This window comes from Tarenaya hassleriana, unplaced genomic scaffold, assembly GCF_000463585.1.
Source record: "Tarenaya hassleriana unplaced genomic scaffold, ASM46358v1 Cleome2, whole genome shotgun sequence".
NCBI classification, from domain to species: Eukaryota; Viridiplantae; Streptophyta; class Magnoliopsida; order Brassicales; family Cleomaceae; genus Tarenaya; species Tarenaya hassleriana.
The window spans coordinates 7,104,486-7,121,364 of record NW_010965372.1 but is presented as its reverse complement, the minus strand read 5'-3'; the positions used below and the strand labels follow the sequence as shown (position 1 = coordinate 7,121,364).

Here is a 16,879-nt window from a genome sequence, read left to right as displayed (position 1 = left end):
CCCAGGTTTTTTTTGTACCCGCCGCTAATCAGTGGGCGTAGGGTCAATTAAGGGGTTTAATTATAATGTTTGTCTCATCGTTTTTGGGGGGGATCTGAATAGGGATAGGTGAAGGGTGAAGGGTGACGGATGAAAATGGCCACACCGATGAGAGAAGCTGTGTTTTCTTTTCTTCTGCAAAAACTTACAGGAGATGAGCGCCGCACGTGTGGAGCTTTGTGTGCGAGCTCCTATATTTTTTTTCTGTCGTGCGTAAATTTGCTATTTTAATGTTTAAGTTTGCAATGGAAGAAAAAATAAAGATGCGTTGTACTTGTGTTTGCTAAAAGGATTATTTTATTTACGCGTAGGAGATTAACTACTGGCAAATCAATCAAATTTCAAGAGGATATGAACATGAAATCGGGTTCAAGCAAATGTTGACATATTTGGACCTTTAATTAGGACGACACCAACCATTTTGTTATTGAAACTTGTTTACAAAAAACTAGAATTTAATTCATCGGATCCGTGGCGCAATGGTAGCGCGTCTGACTCCAGATCAGAAGGTTGCGTGTTCGATTCACGTCGGGTTCAATCCCGATCCATAAGGATCCTAATCTTTTTTTTAATTATTTTCCATTTTTGCCCTTTATCCGAATCTGACAGACTTGGGCCAAGCCCATGAACATTGTAGAATAGGGCCCACTATCGCTAATACTATTTTAGTAGCGTGTATGCCTGGAGAGATCAATACAATTTGGGTGTAAGTAAGGATATGGAAGATCAAAAGCTACGGAGTTGTTAATGTCATGTTGAAGGTTCATCCAACGTTGTACGTTATTTGTACCAGAATCTACTCACTTGGTTTGCTCCACTCATTATTTACAAATCATATATCATCCACTTTTGAGACCAAACACTTGTTGCTTTGTGTTCTTGTCCTTTCTTTCACTTGGGGAATTGCATAATTTATTACAGGAGCTGCTATAACCGCCTGGAGAGTTTGCCATTCATGTCGCCTGGCCCTGGAATATTTTTGTTGCATTTCATTTGTAGATCCTTTTTTTTTTGGCTGGAAGGGGAGGGGGGGATACATCACCCTTCCTCTGTTCATCCAGACACCCATGAGGAAATATTTAAACTTTATGAGGGAAAACAGTAATACACTTGAGAAGTACACACACATGGGAACAACCCCTTACTCTCCCCCTTTGGAAAAGCCTCTAGCTTTGACTAATCACGACATCATATCACTTGTTGTCAGAACCGGTAGACGCGTCGTCTTTCCATGTCGCTTGCCATTGCTTATCATACAGAGTCGTCTCTTCGAAGAGCTTCTTCAGCTTCTCAAAATCCTCGTTCTTGCGTATGAACAGAACTCCAGCCACCGCTACGAACAAGAGCGTCTTGCAGAAGAAGTTGCCCATCTGGTCGACAAGCCCTACTCCGGTAAGACTGTCCACAAAGTATGCCATGAAGAACCCTATCATCGCCGCTCGGCCTTTGACAAAACGACATTTTGATTAGATCAAAGCCACGATTTTGATCCAACAGATTGATGGGTTATGAGTTTTAAAGAGGAACAGACCATTGAGGAGTTCGGCTTCAGGAAGATGGTATCTTTTCATCCATGCCCACCATGGAATTATGGAAGTGTCGAAGAGTACAGGTTCTTCGTTACTGCTCGTTTCTGGGTTCTCTTCTAGCCATTTCCTTCTCTTAGCCTCTGCAATCGAGTTTCCACGTTATTTTTGTTCACAGATAGAAACAACAGTTGATTACCTACCTATTCAGATTGCACTCGACAAAGATTCTTACCAGCAACGATTACGGAATCCCAATCGGTTTTTCCATCTTTCACGAACTGCTTCAGATCCCAAGTTCCGTCAACCCACCTCGAATCCTGGAATTTGATCACCGTCGCCTCCACCGCCGTCTCTTCGCCACCGACGGCGCCATTTTCTGCGGCGGATTTCTCCGCCGGAGGAGATGGCGGAATCGCTTCAGCTACCGCCGCGGCGGGCGTGGGAGGCTCGGCGGCGGTGATGGCGGAGGGGGAGGTCGTGCCATTGTCGGCAGAGGCTCGAGGGAGGGAGAGGAGAGAGAGACGCTTGGTGGGGAGGAGAGAGAAAGAGATCCTGGGGACGGAATGAAGGTTCTGGAGAGAGGAAGAGAAGGGTGGAGAGAACATCGCCATGGATATGGACATCTGTTCTTGCAAAAGCTCACTTCACGCTTCGGTAGTTTCTCTCTCTCTCGGCTTCTTAAGAATCGTGTGGCTTGAAATGAGCTTGGAGAGAGTGAAAGAGATGTTATCAGAAGGCGTGAGAAATGCATGCCGTTCACCAACAAACAAACGCAACTGCACAGCGTTTCCCTCGGTGAAAAACGGCGTGTAAATGGGCCGGGATAAAGCCCAACTGTAATGGGCCTAATTATGGGCTCTTACTTAACCAATGCCGTATATGGCAATATGGCTATTGCAATGTATGATCATCATTAGAATAGTGATGGGGTTATTAAATCTTTTCATGAATAATATATGTGATAGCGATTGATATGCATTGTACAATGAACCCACCCCCCCACCTGCTATTATAGTATATGCTTCGATATTATTATTGCCGTTGCTGCTGTAGCAGTTGTGTGATTAGTGTACAAAACGTACGCAATCATAGACATTCACCACTTACTCGAGGGCACGACCCTTTTCTGTCATTTGCTGCATCATCCATCGGTTTGATGGATCGTCCTCAGCCGTTGGATCTGACCCGTCATTATGCACATATGCTATCATGCTTAGCTCTATTATTCTCATAACTTTCAGACAATCACAAGGGATATATATATATACACACACATATATATATCAGTGTCCAATTTGGGTTCACGTGTTCCTACCGTCTCCTATGGTTTTTATTGATTTTCATCTGTCGTTTCTTCTTGTTAAATTCCATTTTTTTTTATAAAACTCTAAATATATTCGGAGGCAAAACTTGTCTGCGATATATGTATATATATATATATGAACTGTAAAGTGTATGTCTACATTTACAAGACTATCATTTGGATATATAGAAATTATAACTTAAAAATATTTCGGATGTATTTGTATACTAAAAGTATATGCAATGGATCCATTAGAGATATTTGCTTTTTTAACAAAGATCAAACGGTGGAGATAAGAGAGGAGTTGTGGCCATCGTCGTCGTCTTTTGTGGACGACGGTGACTCTCACGCTCCACCTTTCCCTCTATTTTCTTTCCCTCGTAAAGCCGGAATGTAACTGAAAATAAACGATAAACGGGCATGAATAAGGTTGTGATAAAAACTTAAGAGAGACAATAGATATAGATTTTGTCACTTCTCTTATGCCAACTTACAATCGATTTTGTCATCCGGGGATATGTTGGGGTGGAAAACATTTAGTGACCTAACAAAGTCCCCGAAATCGATGACGCCTTTTCGTTTAGCGTCAAACATATCGAATATCTGCAAAGAAATCAACATTTATTTAATTCTGTATCCTCAGCCTTATAGCTTAAGAGTGTTTTTAAGCTCTCGTCCAGAAGAAGACAATTCTAGGAGACTCAGAAAATTAGATCACCATATTAGCAAACATGTTATCCTTCTTTCTGTTCTTGAACAAAGCAAGCTGAAACTCCTCCTGCACAGACGCGGGAGATCATAAATACTATCCATTTTCCCTTTTGTTAGCTTAGCAGAACGTTCCCCTTTTATTATTTTTTTCTATAAAAAATGTTTTTTTTTAAAATTATAGAGTGCAGAATAAACAGCAAGAAAAGAAAATCAATGGATCCTCATCCACCATTGTTAACAGCACACAGAATAAGTGCATTTTGTTATATGTATAGTCAAATGTTTATACTTAGGTAAAATTAGCTCTAACCCCCCTTTTGCTACTATTAAAATTTGTTTTTTAATTTTAATTTAGACAACGTGCACATTGACATATTTAGGCACACGCATATCTATATAAAATTGGAAATCTTGTATTAACTGAACATTTTAAAATACATATAATAAAGTAATCGAGTTTGTAGTGTAATGCAAATATAATAAATTTGAGTTACAAGTAAAGATTATAGCCATTAGTTATATGAATACAAACATAATGCTATGACATATATGATTTATACAACCCAAACTTGGGTGACCTGGTGAAACAATATACAAAACATTATCTCATTCTGGGTTCACATGGAGAAGGACATTCACTTGGGTTTTTCGATCTTATAGTCGGGTCAAAGATTTGGTGAACCTTCGTATTATAAGAAAAAAAGTTATAAGATTTATACATGGATAAAAAAGACAACAAGGAATAAGAAAAGTCTACAGTCAACAGGAAGGCACCATAAGGCACAAAGCAATTATATTCCTCCTCAACCTCATCACTCATTAACCATTATAGGCCCAATTTTTTTTAAATCAGTTTTATATTGCTTGCTAATTGATTTAAATTAAACCAGATTATCTTTTCCTGTCAAAAATTAATTAGAAAATCTCTCGGTAAGTAACATCAATGGGCTTTCAAATTAATCCCTAAAAAACAATAAATTAAATTTGAAAAAAAAAAACAAAGTGTGAGAAGCTGAAACATTTACTTCGTCTACAAAACAAACAAAAGAGAAAATAGGCCATTTTACAAAATACAAACACAAGCATACTCTCTCTCTAAGCCTCACTTTCTCTCTCTTCCCCTTTTTCACATCCATTTATTAGATTCCTCTCTCAATGGTCTCTTCCCTTTTCCATTGGATTGTATTTGTATAGACTGATTGCTCAAGGAACCGAGAGAGAGAGAGAGAGAAAAAAAATTCGTCTCTGAATTTCTCTCTTCCTTGTTTTGATTTTCAATTTTCTGGGCTGCTGCTGTTTTTTTTTTCTTTTTATTTTCAAGAATTTTCTCAGAGGAGATTTGCTGGGTTTTGTCTTCGGCTTCTGCAGAAAAACTTTTTCTGGGTTTTTCCTTGCGGAGAAGCCTTGTTGATGCCCAGTTTGTGTTTTCCGTTTACAGCTTGATAATAACAACAGTAGTCATCATAAATTTATTTCCAAAATCTCTTAGAAGTTCTGTAAATTTTAGAAATTTCAAAGAAAAAAAGAGAAAAGGGAGATTATTATGGGGAAGCAAGGGCCGTGTTGTCACTGTGGAGTTACAAGTGAGTTCTTGTTTCTCCAATTCCAAATCCAATTCCATATCAAGAAATTGACCCATATATAGATTTTCTATCTACACATATGATGCTTTTCCTGGATAAAATGGCTTTCTTTCTTTCTGGGGACTGATTGTTTATATGCTTTGGTGACCAAGTTATTTGGTTATTATACGTTTGGTGAGATGCGCCAATTGATTAAGCAGAGTTATGGATGGACAGCGAATGCTTTTTCCCGGACAGATGAACTTAAATGAGAATTTGGAGTCATGTTCTGTAATCACATGTCTTTAGTTGTCTATGGTTACTGGGTTTTAAGAACACATGTTTCTGCGTTCATTTGTGGTTTGCTACGTCCGTTCTTGTTTTTCTCTTTTTGTTTTGATTGAGCATTACATGTCTGGGTCAATGGTTGTGCACCCAGATGGAAGACAATGGATTGGGGGGGGGGGGGGGTGTTCAATTGTAATGAACTTACAAGCCAATTGTCTGAATTAGCTCCGATTGGTGATGGAATCCTGGATGATTGTTTTTTTTTTTTTTGGAATGAGACCATTGATCTTCTCTGGGGATGAGCTTGCCGTTTGAGATTTGAGATGATTTTATCACACTTCCTCGTTTGTTCTTGTGCTGATTCTGCTTAAGCTTATAGTACTAATCGCCATATCTGCTCATTGTTCATCTGTATTGTCAAATGCTTTGCACTTACCGGGCGTTTGCAAACAGGTACGCCTCTCTGGCGGAATGGGCCACCGGAAAAGCCAGTGCTGTGCAATGCATGTGGATCACGGTGGAGAACAAAGGGATCATTGGCAAACTACACGCCCCTTCATGCTCGGGCTGAAGCAGAAGACAACGAGGATCAAAGGGTTCAGAGGTTAAAGGGCGTACCTGTAAATAAGAACAAAGAAATGAAGATGCTCAAGAGGAAATCCAATCAAGAAAATGCAATGGTTAAAAGGGCTTCCTCCTCAGAATTCTATCATGGTTTCAAGAAGGTGGTAGACGAGGATGCTAGCAACAGATCAAGTTCCGGGTCAGCTATATCAAACTCTGAGAGCTGTGCACAGTTTGGAAGTGCAGATGGGAGTGAGTTTACAGGTTTGATCCTCTCTGCTGTTGTATACACAGGGCTGTACACATTTTGATGCTAAAAGCATATACGATATCTTCTGTCCCGAGTTTTAGATTCTTGTTATTTTGCTCCTTAACCAACTAGGTGGTCTTTAAAGCGGTTCCTCAGTGCCAATGTGCCCTCTGTTTCAGGTCCAGCACAGTCTAACGTGTGGGACACGTCCGTTCCTTGCAAGAGGAGGACGTGTGTGGGCCGTCCAAAGCCTTCTTCAGTGGAAAAGCTCAGAAAAGACCTCTATAGTATTCTACAAGAACAGCAGTCATCGTGTTTCTCCGGTTCATCAGAGGAGGATCTGCTTTTCGAGAACGAGACACCGATGGTTTCAGTTGAGATAGGACATGGAAGTGTTCTCATGAGGCATCCACACTCGGTTGGTCGTGAAGAGGAGTCTGAAGCCAGCTCGCTCTCGGTGGAGAACAGGTCCTCAATGAATGAGGCATATTCACATTCTGGCAAGTCCATTTGCAATGGAGCTGCAAAAGCTCCAAACTTTGGTGGACAAGCGATTCAGCAGGAGCAACTCAAGAGGTAGATTGATTCTCTCTCTATCCGTGATATCGTTTCGTACATTTTCGTTCGGTAACTCTAGTTTCTCCTTTCCCGCTGGATAGAAGCTTGGGACATAGTCAGGGTGGAAAAGAAATCTTGGATACCATGATCATGAAAATCCTTTCTAGAGTACAGATATAAGATTCGGGTAGAGACAGGAAAAGAGAACGTCCAATCTCACTAACAAAAACATTGTTCCTCATTGCAGGACCAAGTCTCAAAATGAGAAACAACAAATTCTAGGATGTCACAGTTCACCACTCTGTACCATAGATTTGATGGTGAGTTCATCAGATTTCTGAAACAACTGTGGTCAGCATGTTGGAGATCTGTCTGTGGATTAACAGTCGTTCTAGCTCTGTTGTGCAGGATGTTTTCAACTTCGATGAGTTCATGGGACAATTCAGGGATGATGAAAAGCGGCAGCTGATGAAACTGCTTCCTCAGATAGACTCTGTTAATTTTCCCGATAGGTCTGACTTTGATTGCATAAGCAAAGCTTACACTGAACCGAATCATTTCACGGAATCAAGCTGACTTTTTAATAAGTTCTGATTGTTCTTGTTTCGTTTTGCAGCCTCAGAAGCATGTTTGAGAGTGCTCAGTTCAAGGAGAACTTCCCTTTGTTTCAGCAGCTAGTGGCTGATGGTGTGTTCGGGTTATCTTCTTCCCCAGGAGCCAAACTAGAAGACCGTAAGATGCTAAAGAAACTTGCTTTATCCGATCTTACCAAATCCCATCTGGTTGAAAGCTATTACCAACTCAAGGTTCGGCTTAATTTCCTTGAATTGATTAAAGCCTGCCAAGCTACCATTGACATGATGGGTTTGCCCCCCTCAACTGTGGTTTTAGATCACTAAACGTTTGTCTGCAGGAAGGCAAAAATGGGACAGTAGGCTCTTCTACTACACCATCAAGAATCCCAAACTCGAATGCATCAAACAATCTCATAGGCATTAGTAGACTTAGTGAAAGCCAAAGCCACAAGATTACAGGTCAGTCAAGAAGGAAATCCTCTCTATTAAGACGTGTTAATTGTGATTATAATGCCAAACCTGTAATGGGTTTGTGTTTACAGAGACAAGGGCTGTGATGAGGAGCCCTAAAAGGGTGGTGATGAAGATGAAACCAAATCAAGAAATCAAAGAGAAGGGGTTCGTAAGGAAGGGATTGGGGTTTGAGAGAGATGGGTATGAAGGGGATGGTGATGGTTATGAGCATGATCTCCTTCTGGATGTGCCATTGAATGGGTCTTTTCCTCAAGCAGAGTTGCTTCCACAGCCATAAGAGAGGGAGAGAGAGAGAGGAAACAGCTCTCTTCATACCTTTTTTTGGAACAAAGGCAATTAATGAGTCTTTAAAGCTCTAAGCCTACTCTTGATTGGAAGATTATTATACATATCAGGCATCTGAGCAGAAAACATAACCTCTTGGGTGAATCCTTCATAAAATGTTATATCTTATAACTATTCTCTCTTTCTCTTCCATGGCCCTTGAGAACTTGAACAAGAAGGTCGAGTTTTTTTTATAAAAAAAAACTCTTTTTGGCTTTTTGTATAGGGAGGAGAAGAAAACTGTAATAACATATAATAGACTTTGAATGTGGAAATGAAGTAATGTGTTTTGATTTTTTTTTAGTGTTTTATGGTTTTTTAGTAAAAGTATTTTTTTTATTATATTTAAAGTGGAAATGAAAAGTATGGATACAATTAGTTGACTATGTTTGAGATGATTATGGTGTAAACTAAGCGTGGGTAGAGATGGAGATGTTGAAATGGATTTATGGATGTATAAAGATGAATATAATTAAAAATAAGACTATTGAAAAAAAATAAGAATAATAAATATAGAAGATAAATTACGAAAAATAAATATACAATATAAATTTGATAGATATGTCGATTAAAAAGGTGAAGAGTATAAAAATAGAGATTGAAAAGGAAAAAAAAAGGATAGACCTATATTTTATGGCTGGGCGTTTCGGTTCGGTTCTTCAGAATCGGACCGAACCGAACCGTTAAAACAATATTTTTTTCTGATCCGAAACCGCTGTTATTTTCCGAACGGTACAATTGTTAGAGAACCGAATTTTTTCTGGAACCGAACCGAACTGAATTTTAAAAATCCCGAAAAACCGAATGTTTTTAAAGAAAATCTATCATTTTTTAATAAAATTCGAAACCGAACCGAACCGATACCGAAACCGAACCGAATCGAATACAATAAAAAACTCGATTGGTACCTATTTTTATAAAACCGAAAGAACCAAACCGATCTATTCCGTCCCGAACACGAACCGTTTTTCGAAACGCTCACCCTACTATATTTATTTGAAAAGGTGTTTTTAGAAATGATTTAGAGTTGTTATAGATTTTGAGATAACTAATACAAAATCAAAATGAAAGGAAATGAAAAATTGAGCCACCCACCCAAATCAAATTGGTAGTAAGAGGATGTTGGCGTTGTTAAGGTGGAAATGACGTCATGTATTTTGTTTTTTAGTGTTTTATTACATTTAAAATTATATCCATCCTCAGTAATAAATGGGTCAGAAAAGCGTTTTTTTCTCCCAATTATAATTATATCCATCTCACCTCTTTTAACTTCCCAATTATATGATTAAAATGTCGTTTTATTTTCTCTTATTATCCATTTCCTCTCTCTCTCTCTATATATATATATATAATATCATCGAGCCGGTCCAATTAGAAAAGAATTTTACTAAATTGATCTCATCCCTGTAACATTTACCTCAAAAGCTATCAAGAGAAAGAAAAAAATAAACACGTCGAATATTGTATTTTGCAGTAAATCACATACTTTCTCATACCTTAGAAAAAAAAATAAGGGATTATTATTATAAGAACAAATGTAAAGAAAAATTAAACTATACTAATTGCCGTTTCATGTACATAATAAATGACTAATTAAAACATTAATCATAACAAACTGCAAACGGTACAAATCAGCCGTCAAAACGTCACAGCGTCCTTCTTATTACCTCTCTCCCCGATTTTCCCGAGCCTGTTTGTTTCCCGAGAAAAAGAAAAACGCGGGAGAGAAATCTTCGTCTTCTTCCTCAAGCTCTGGTGGTTTCGTAGTTGCTATTTCTTTTCCTCCTGCAGTGTAAGGATCTTTATTATTACTGTGACTTTGCATGCATTTTCCAGTTCGAAAGACACGTATCCATTCTCATGGTCCTTTATGGATTTGGTTGTTTATCTGCTGTTATTATGTGTTCATGCTTTCGATTTCTCCAAGTACTCGTCCAGATACTGTGGAAATGATGGGAAGATGATTACTCTCTCCGTTAGTTATTTGCTTCGATCCTGAGAAAATGATGCAGCGTTGTTGTTTACTTGCCATTATGGGAAAAAAAGCGAGTTCTTCGATTTCTTAGTTTAGAAAGTTGTAGTCCGCCGTCGACTCCGACGGTCTTTCTGGAACTTTTTCTTTCTTCTTCTTTGATATGGCTCTAGAAATTTTACAAAGGTTTCTCGTCTCTTTAGGTGTTCGGAAATTACGAACCCAAAAGATTTCGACAAAACTATCCTTTTTCCTCTTCTGTGATCGTGTTTGTATATGAACTTGATAGAGTTATTTTTGTTATCTAGGGTTTTTGTTGGATTATTTTTGTATTGGGATTGAAAAGTTAGGTGATAAGTGGGTTTAGGGTCCTTTCGGAATTCGAATTCATACGGTTTGAATCCCACGTTGTTTTTGTAACCGCCGCTAATCAGTGGGCGTAGGGTCAATTAAGGGGTTTAATTATAATGTTTGTCTCATCGTTTTTGCTTTCAAATTCAATAAATACATCAGAAAAAATGATCAAGATAGGAGATGGAATCTCGAAGATCCCACCCCCCTAACGATGGGAAAAACAATAGTTAGAACCCTTAGTTCTGACAGAACTCCTGTTGTTTCCTTCGAGTTCAACAGTGTTAATACTTTCCGTTAGTTTGACCGAAAACTACAACTCTGCAGGATGGCGACCAAAAGAAGCTGCTCTTCCGAGCTTTTCAGCGGAAGTAAGCGGATTTCTGCTGTAAGAGATGCCCCGGTTGGATGCGGGCCTCAAACTGTTGGGTTTGGATTGGCAAAGAATGATCCAAGAATCGGGAATGCACGTGATTATGCAGCAACTGCATGCAGGAACGTCGTGGGACCGGTCTTGAAGAAAGTGAAGTTGAAGGGATTGGGAAGTTCTTCTTCAGCAGAAGTTGGATTAGTTGAAACTGTTGGTGGGCATAGCTGTGCTAGTCTTGTTGATGGATCCCAGGGAATGGAATTGATTGGTTTACATTCGAGTAAGTCTGGTTCTAAGGGAATGCTGCTATCAGCAAAAGGCAATTCAAGTGAGGCGAGTTTTCGGGTAAGGAAGGGGGACTATTCGAGACCCTCTTCGATGAAAAACGCAAATCCTTCTCATCGGAAGATTGTTTCGGCTACAAGGACGTTCCCCCCCTTCTGCGGAAACAATGCCCAACGTCTCAGTAGACCAAAAACTGTGGGACCTGTTCCATCCCAACGCCGTCTTCCACCTGGTCCAAGATCAGAAATGAGTTGTCCACGTGAAAAGGTGAGGAAGACATTGAGTTTATTCCAGGAAGTGTTCAAGCAACTGTCCCTCGAGAAACACGAAAAGCGGGAGAACGCGACTGACATGACGAGGAGGATGGACTGCAGAGCATGGAAAGTGATGAAAGAGGGAGGGAAACACGTGAACAGGGGAAAGATAATAGGGGAAGTGGCAGGAATCGAAGTAGGGGACAAGTTCGGGTACAAGGCAGAGCTGAGCGTGGTGGGACTGCACCATTCGATGAGGGGAGGGATCGATTCAGTGATAAGAGGAGAAGTGAGGCTGGCGACAAGCATAGTGTCGACGTCGGGGGGAAGCCACAACGACGAAATGGTGGAGAAGGACGTGGTGGTTTACACTGGTCAAGGCGGGAACGTGGAGAGAATGAACAGGAGGGCCGAGGATCAGAAGCTGGTCAGAGGGAATCTGGCATTGGCCAACTGTTTCAGGTACAAAACTCCGGTGAGACTTATAAGGGGGGAAGCCAGAGCCGGTGGGGGGAAGGTATACGTATACGATGGGCTGTATTTGGTCGAAGAGTTCTGGAGAGAGGTGGGACCCAGGGGGAAGCTCGTTTTCAAGTTCAAGCTCCGCAGACAGGCTGGGCAAACTGAATTGCGTTTGACTTCGAATGTTTAGTTTAGGTGATCGCTTGGGGGATGTGTCGGGAGGCGTTTGCTTGCTCTCTCTCTCTTTTTTTTTTTTTTTTTTTGTGAGACGATCTTGATTTCTTCTTCTGAATGAGTCGAATTCAGTAGTTTTTTTTTTGTTGTATTTGTTTTTGTGGTTTCCTCGTTTAAATCGATTAACTACCTATGCACTACGTTTATAACAATCCATACCGTATAAATACATGTACCGTATATGCATGCTGCATGCTTATATATATATATATATAAGCATGTTGTCGTCTTCTTCTTTTTTTTGGTAGCGAGGGAGCATTGGGCACTGAGAAATGTTTGAGACATATATTTAAATATCAAAAAAACTTTTAAACGTAGAAGATGGTAAAAATACAAGCGCACAAAACAAAAAGGCATTCAATTTGAGGTGGTAACAGAAGAAAAAGAAAAGGGAAAAATGTAGCAAGGAGTGGAAGGAAGCTTCCCCACAATGAATGAATTACAAGAATTCAACAGAAGGGTTTTCGGAAAGCAGAATGAGAAGTGAAATAGACTTTTGTATATGGAAAGAAGATCAGCTTGAACAGGTGAATTTCAGAATGTAACCTATTATGATCCCAACGAGTCCCACAATAGCTGCGAACTGTAAAGTGACGCCCTTGCTGCCTTTCCTCCCTCTCAGCGTCTCCTGCAAATTGTTAATGTTAAGGAATGCTGCTATAATCTCAAATCAAATGGATTGTTATTTGAAATCGCAAATCATTTGGGTTCCTGAGAAAGAGGACAGAAGTAGCAAAATCGGATCTATGTCCAATGGATCGAGGTTCACATGATAAGGGTGGTATGCATGAATTCTGACAACTACCCACATCAAATACTACTTAGGGTTACCGAGGAAAAAAAACATAATGAAAATCAAGGATGGTTTACTGAAGGGTACCAGCTCTTGTTGCAGCTGCTGCGTTAGCTTAACGGCTGCATCTCTTTCCTCCTTCAGGCGCTGTATGGTCTGACCCATACATATTGATGAAAAGAAAACTTAGAAAAGTGAGAGAGACAGCCAAGGACAATCTAAGTGTGGAAATATCAAAGGCTCTTGAGCTATAATGTATTATTATGATATATGTTCGCCTATGATATTTTTATGAGATGCATAAGTCATCAGGCAGAATAATTGTTACTCACAGAGATGGTTTCAGAGCCATTGGCATCACCCTTTGTCGTCACGTTCTCAAAGGTTACATGCCGTGAAGAAGGGGAGACATACGAGACTTTAAGCTTGCATTCATATGTTTTTCCACCCTCCTTAGTGAACTAGAAACATTCATCAAACAAGGTTGGAATCAGTGCTTCACCAAGAGTGGTAAGAAAGTGATTTGCAGGATGAAACATTGGTTGTACCGTATCTTGAGGAAGCTCATCCACATCGGTATGAGGAGGTACTATGGTACTTTGTAGGAGAAATTTGTCTTTGCACTGCATATCAAGAGGATATTCCCGCTGTGCTTGTAGAGTCACTGCCAACCAAAAAACACGTTTATTGCTTTCATTCATGTGACCAGTTCTTGAGGAGTGAAGACCAACAAAGGTAAATGGGTTTTGAAAAGACCGAACATTGCACCTCTAATGATGCAGGAGTCCCAAGGCTGGATGACACCCGTGTTGGGTCTTACGAAGTACTTCTTCGGTGAAGTTGTTTTAACCTGATGCGGAGAGAAAACGCCAAAGCTCAAAAGTCACACGATTGTGGAGGAGAACAACCTCAATACCTTGTAGCAGACAAGAAACAGATCTGTTCTAGAAATGTAGGAATTACCTTAAAAGCAACATAGTGTTCTGTTTTATTGGCAACTTTCAGATCACAGTAGCTTTGCTTCTCCAATTCAACTGAAACAATATGATGAGTCTCATGATGATCGGGCAATACAGACAAGACAATGCATGATGAATTTTCTAAACTAAGGCAATACCTTAACGTCAAGACAATTCAAGTAATCAACATGATTAGATGTAACGAAAGGAAACCAATCTTTTCTTCAGCGAAGCCAATCTATCAATCATTCATCTTATATCCCATAACTCAGAACAACGAGAGTATATCTCATTTCTAGATAGAAACTGTATAAACTTCAATTCTAAGAAACAGTAACAAAATTCATGCGTACGTATTCACACATACATGTACGAAAGAAAAGTGATATACTTTAATACTTACAAATGAATTTGAGTTCATCAGGTTGAACGGAGATAAGCTGATCACCCCCACCGGCAGTCATGGTTCAGCCACCACGAAGATCGACAGATCAATCTCCTGAACTCGAAGGCACCGGATCAGGGATTCTATACAAATTGGAACCCTAGCTCAACAATTTCTCCAACCACCAGAGGAAAAAAAATCCAAAATTCGCAAAAAAAAAAAAAATCAACCGGAGAGAGAGACAGAAATCGAGAGAGAAGAAGAGAAAGAAAGGCGGATCAAACCCAAGGACACAAATTAACGGTAGAACGATCGGAGAGGGAAGCGAAGAAGCTGATTGGTGAGTTTCTTGTTGGTCGCCCCGGAAATCGCTCTCCCACAAAAACCGGGGTCAAGTCCCTATCTCTCGGTCGAATGGTGGCGAAGAACAAAAGGAGCTTTTATTCTCTCTCTAGAGAGAACGATAGAGAGAGAGCAACCTTCGAGGAGCAGCGGCCACGTGAAGTCGCTGCAAAGTTCGGTGCGATTTCCTCCGCCGTCGTCTCCGGGAAGAACGGCGGAAGAGAGAGAGAGAGAGGGGGGAGGGAGAATGACACGTGGGGTGTAGGAAATTTGCGGTTGCGGCTTCAATTGTGAATTTAATCCCTTCTTAACAAATTAATTTGATACATCAAATATGTTTACTCAAAAAATAAACCTACATTATAATTTCATTACAAAATCTAATATGAGGTTTATTTTTTAAGTGCCAAAGAAAATGTTCAATTTAAAGACAAATTTGCCTGATTAATCATCATTTCCAAAATAGATTAAAAGAAAAGGAAACAAAATAATAATAAAAAATGTGAAAGAAGAAGAAATGGATCAAAAATGGGGAAGTGCCAACCATGATGATTGACAGGTGTTTGTTTCTATGTTGGTTCATACTTTTTATTCTTTAATAACATTATTCTGTTTCAGGCTGAAACTCATTGGATCTCTCCAATATGTTTTTGGGCCTTCTTATTGGACTTCAGACATCCTTAACAGGCCTACCTACTAATCTATCTACAGCCCAATCTGGCCCAATTCTTTATAACCCCATAATCTCGGCAGGAAAATAAATAATAAATTTTAAAATGGGATGTGTGTGTGTGTGTATATATATGTATATATAGCCTGTATGTAATTGGAATCCATTGCTTTTCTCTTTTATTCTCTCTAGGGATAATCTAATTCCCTTTCAATTCCATTTTATGTAACGTATAAGTATCATATAGACTTGGAAGGAAAAAGGTCCAATTTTATCCATACATGTGCCTCACCACCGACTTGGTTTCTATAATTATTTGAAATTTTATTTCTCTAACGAGCATAGTGTAAAATATGATATACGGTCTTCCATAATTGATTAATGGAATTTGCATATAGGATTATGGAATTTCATTGTGAGGAATCAAATAAAAAAAAAAGCAGGAAAAGATTTGGGCTTTGAATGGTAGTGGCTTTTATTTTGGGTTTTTGGTTTTAGTTTTTGGTTTTTAATTTTTGGTTTTTGATTTTTGGTTTTTAGCTTTTATAAGTTTGTAAATCTAAAAAATTGTAGTTTTTGGTTTTTAGTTGATTTTTTCCATAAAGTAGATTTCCGGATTTTTAGGAAAACCAAAATTTAAAAAACTTGATTGTTGGTTTTTTCAGATTTTAAAATCCAAAAACTCCAAAAACCATCTCCCATTCAACACCCATTCAACACATTGGTTATTTCTCTTCCAAGCATCTATGTGATTGGCGTTGCCACGTCACCGTCCAACGACGCATTTTAATTCCAACTTCGTTGGTCTCTTTTGCTTTCTTTAACCGCGTCGTCATTGTCAACGACAGGCACCGTTGGCCCCTCTCTCTCTCTCTCATTTCTTGCCGACGACGATCGCTCTATTTTCTTATCGATTTGTCATCGGGATCTCCCTTCGTGATTGGAATTCTCCCAGATTTCCTCCCTGAAGATCGATCCAGCTACCAGAGGAGCCATGAATCCCGAATAGTAAGATGTTCCTTTAATCATGTGATATCAATCTGTCAGATCGCCGAGCCTTACTCGATTTCCTCTGAATTTTTCTATGTAGCTCTGATTTAGTTTCTGTTAGATTCGCTTAGAACCTTTGATCAGTAAATTGGGGGAAATTCTGCCCGGTTTTCCTCGTTGGCATCGTTATGGTTTTGTCTCATCGGTTCCTCTATTTGGATTCTCGTGATGCATCGATTAGATCCAGAAAATCTGGGTTGATTAACCGCCGGAGAATTTCGTTGTTTAAATCCGCAAGTTGGAATACAAGCTTAGAATCATGAGTGCTGACACAGGAACAATTAATGGGTTTTATAGCGTAGTTATAATCTGGATATGATTCCAGGAGAGAACTCGAGATGTTTTAGGAAGTTGTGTTTTCTGCATCTTGCATTTCCGGACAACAGATTGGGCAAAGCAAGGTTGTGTCCTGTATTTGTAGAGGGACCAGAAAGGCTGAACGATGAACTCTATACCTGGTTTGCGCTCTGTGTTTCATCAAGCGTGAAGAGTAATCTTACGCTTCTTTCTACCTTTTCTGTTTTCCAGTGACTATCTGTTCAAGCTTTTGCTCATCGGTGATTCTGGTGTAGGGA

The 16,879-nt window shown here is 39.5% G+C and overlaps 5 protein-coding genes, 1 long non-coding RNA gene and 1 other non-coding gene across 11 annotated transcripts in view; 4 read left to right on the top strand and 3 right to left on the bottom strand.

Moving 5' to 3' along the window:
* Nucleotides 1–504: 504 nt before the first annotated feature.
* TRNAW-CCA lies at nucleotides 505–576 on the top strand. Its single transcript has one exon. It is a non-coding gene; the product is annotated as a tRNA-Trp (tRNA).
* Nucleotides 577–1,107: 531 nt separating this feature from the next.
* On the bottom strand, nucleotides 1,108–2,259 carry LOC104812817. Its single transcript, XM_010540179.1, has 3 exons — nucleotides 1,801–2,259; nucleotides 1,571–1,708; nucleotides 1,108–1,483 (listed from the first exon to the last, which is right to left on the bottom strand). Exons 1-3 carry the CDS (start codon nucleotides 2,189–2,191, stop codon nucleotides 1,233–1,235), a joined length of 780 nt encoding a protein of 259 aa, XP_010538481.1. The 5' UTR covers nucleotides 2,192–2,259; the 3' UTR covers nucleotides 1,108–1,232.
* Nucleotides 2,260–3,249: 990 nt separating this feature from the next.
* Nucleotides 3,250–3,662, bottom strand: LOC104812816. The gene is made up of 3 exons (XR_771632.1): nucleotides 3,590–3,662; nucleotides 3,366–3,474; nucleotides 3,250–3,268 (listed from the first exon to the last, which is right to left on the bottom strand). It is a non-coding gene; the product is annotated as an uncharacterized LOC104812816 (long non-coding RNA).
* Nucleotides 3,663–4,661: 999 nt separating this feature from the next.
* Nucleotides 4,662–8,475, top strand: LOC104812815 (GATA transcription factor 26-like). Its single transcript, XM_010540178.2, has 8 exons — nucleotides 4,662–5,165; nucleotides 5,886–6,260; nucleotides 6,426–6,822; nucleotides 7,052–7,124; nucleotides 7,213–7,316; nucleotides 7,421–7,610; nucleotides 7,718–7,838; nucleotides 7,922–8,475. Exons 1-8 carry the CDS (start codon nucleotides 5,126–5,128, stop codon nucleotides 8,128–8,130), a joined length of 1,509 nt encoding a protein of 502 aa, XP_010538480.1. The 5' UTR covers nucleotides 4,662–5,125; the 3' UTR covers nucleotides 8,131–8,475.
* A 2,353-nt stretch (nucleotides 8,476–10,828) lies between these two features.
* LOC104813338 (YDG domain-containing protein At5g47150-like) lies at nucleotides 10,829–12,061 on the top strand. Its single transcript, XM_010540900.1, has one exon. The coding sequence runs from the start codon at nucleotides 10,829–10,831 to the stop codon at nucleotides 12,059–12,061; it is 1,233 nt and encodes a 410-aa protein (XP_010539202.1).
* Nucleotides 12,062–12,393: 332 nt separating this feature from the next.
* Nucleotides 12,394–14,853, bottom strand: LOC104812814 (vesicle-associated protein 2-1-like). 5 transcript variants are annotated; one of them, XM_010540175.2, is made up of 8 exons: nucleotides 14,722–14,853; nucleotides 14,261–14,385; nucleotides 13,862–13,932; nucleotides 13,667–13,748; nucleotides 13,447–13,562; nucleotides 13,231–13,359; nucleotides 12,986–13,054; nucleotides 12,394–12,733 (listed from the first exon to the last, which is right to left on the bottom strand). In XM_010540175.2, exons 2-8 carry the CDS (start codon nucleotides 14,319–14,321, stop codon nucleotides 12,620–12,622), a joined length of 642 nt encoding a protein of 213 aa, XP_010538477.1. In that variant the 5' UTR covers nucleotides 14,322–14,385; nucleotides 14,722–14,853; the 3' UTR covers nucleotides 12,394–12,619. The 5 variants fall into 5 exon arrangements, with proteins under 5 accessions (XP_010538477.1, XP_010538479.1, XP_010538476.1 ...); XM_010540177.2 differs by having other exon boundaries at nucleotides 14,261–14,356; XM_010540174.1 differs by lacking the exon at nucleotides 14,722–14,853 and adding an exon at nucleotides 14,527–14,715.
* Nucleotides 14,854–16,074: 1,221 nt separating this feature from the next.
* LOC104812813 (ras-related protein RABD2c-like) overlaps nucleotides 16,075–16,879 on the top strand; it is a 2,670-nt gene continuing 1,865 nt past the window's right edge. Inside the window, exons 1-2 of the mRNA XM_010540172.1 lie at nucleotides 16,075–16,262; nucleotides 16,833–16,870. Coding sequence (XP_010538474.1) covers nucleotides 16,249–16,262; nucleotides 16,833–16,870 — 52 coding nt within the window. The 5' untranslated portion in view covers nucleotides 16,075–16,248. The remainder of the gene's footprint in view (nucleotides 16,263–16,832; nucleotides 16,871–16,879) is intronic.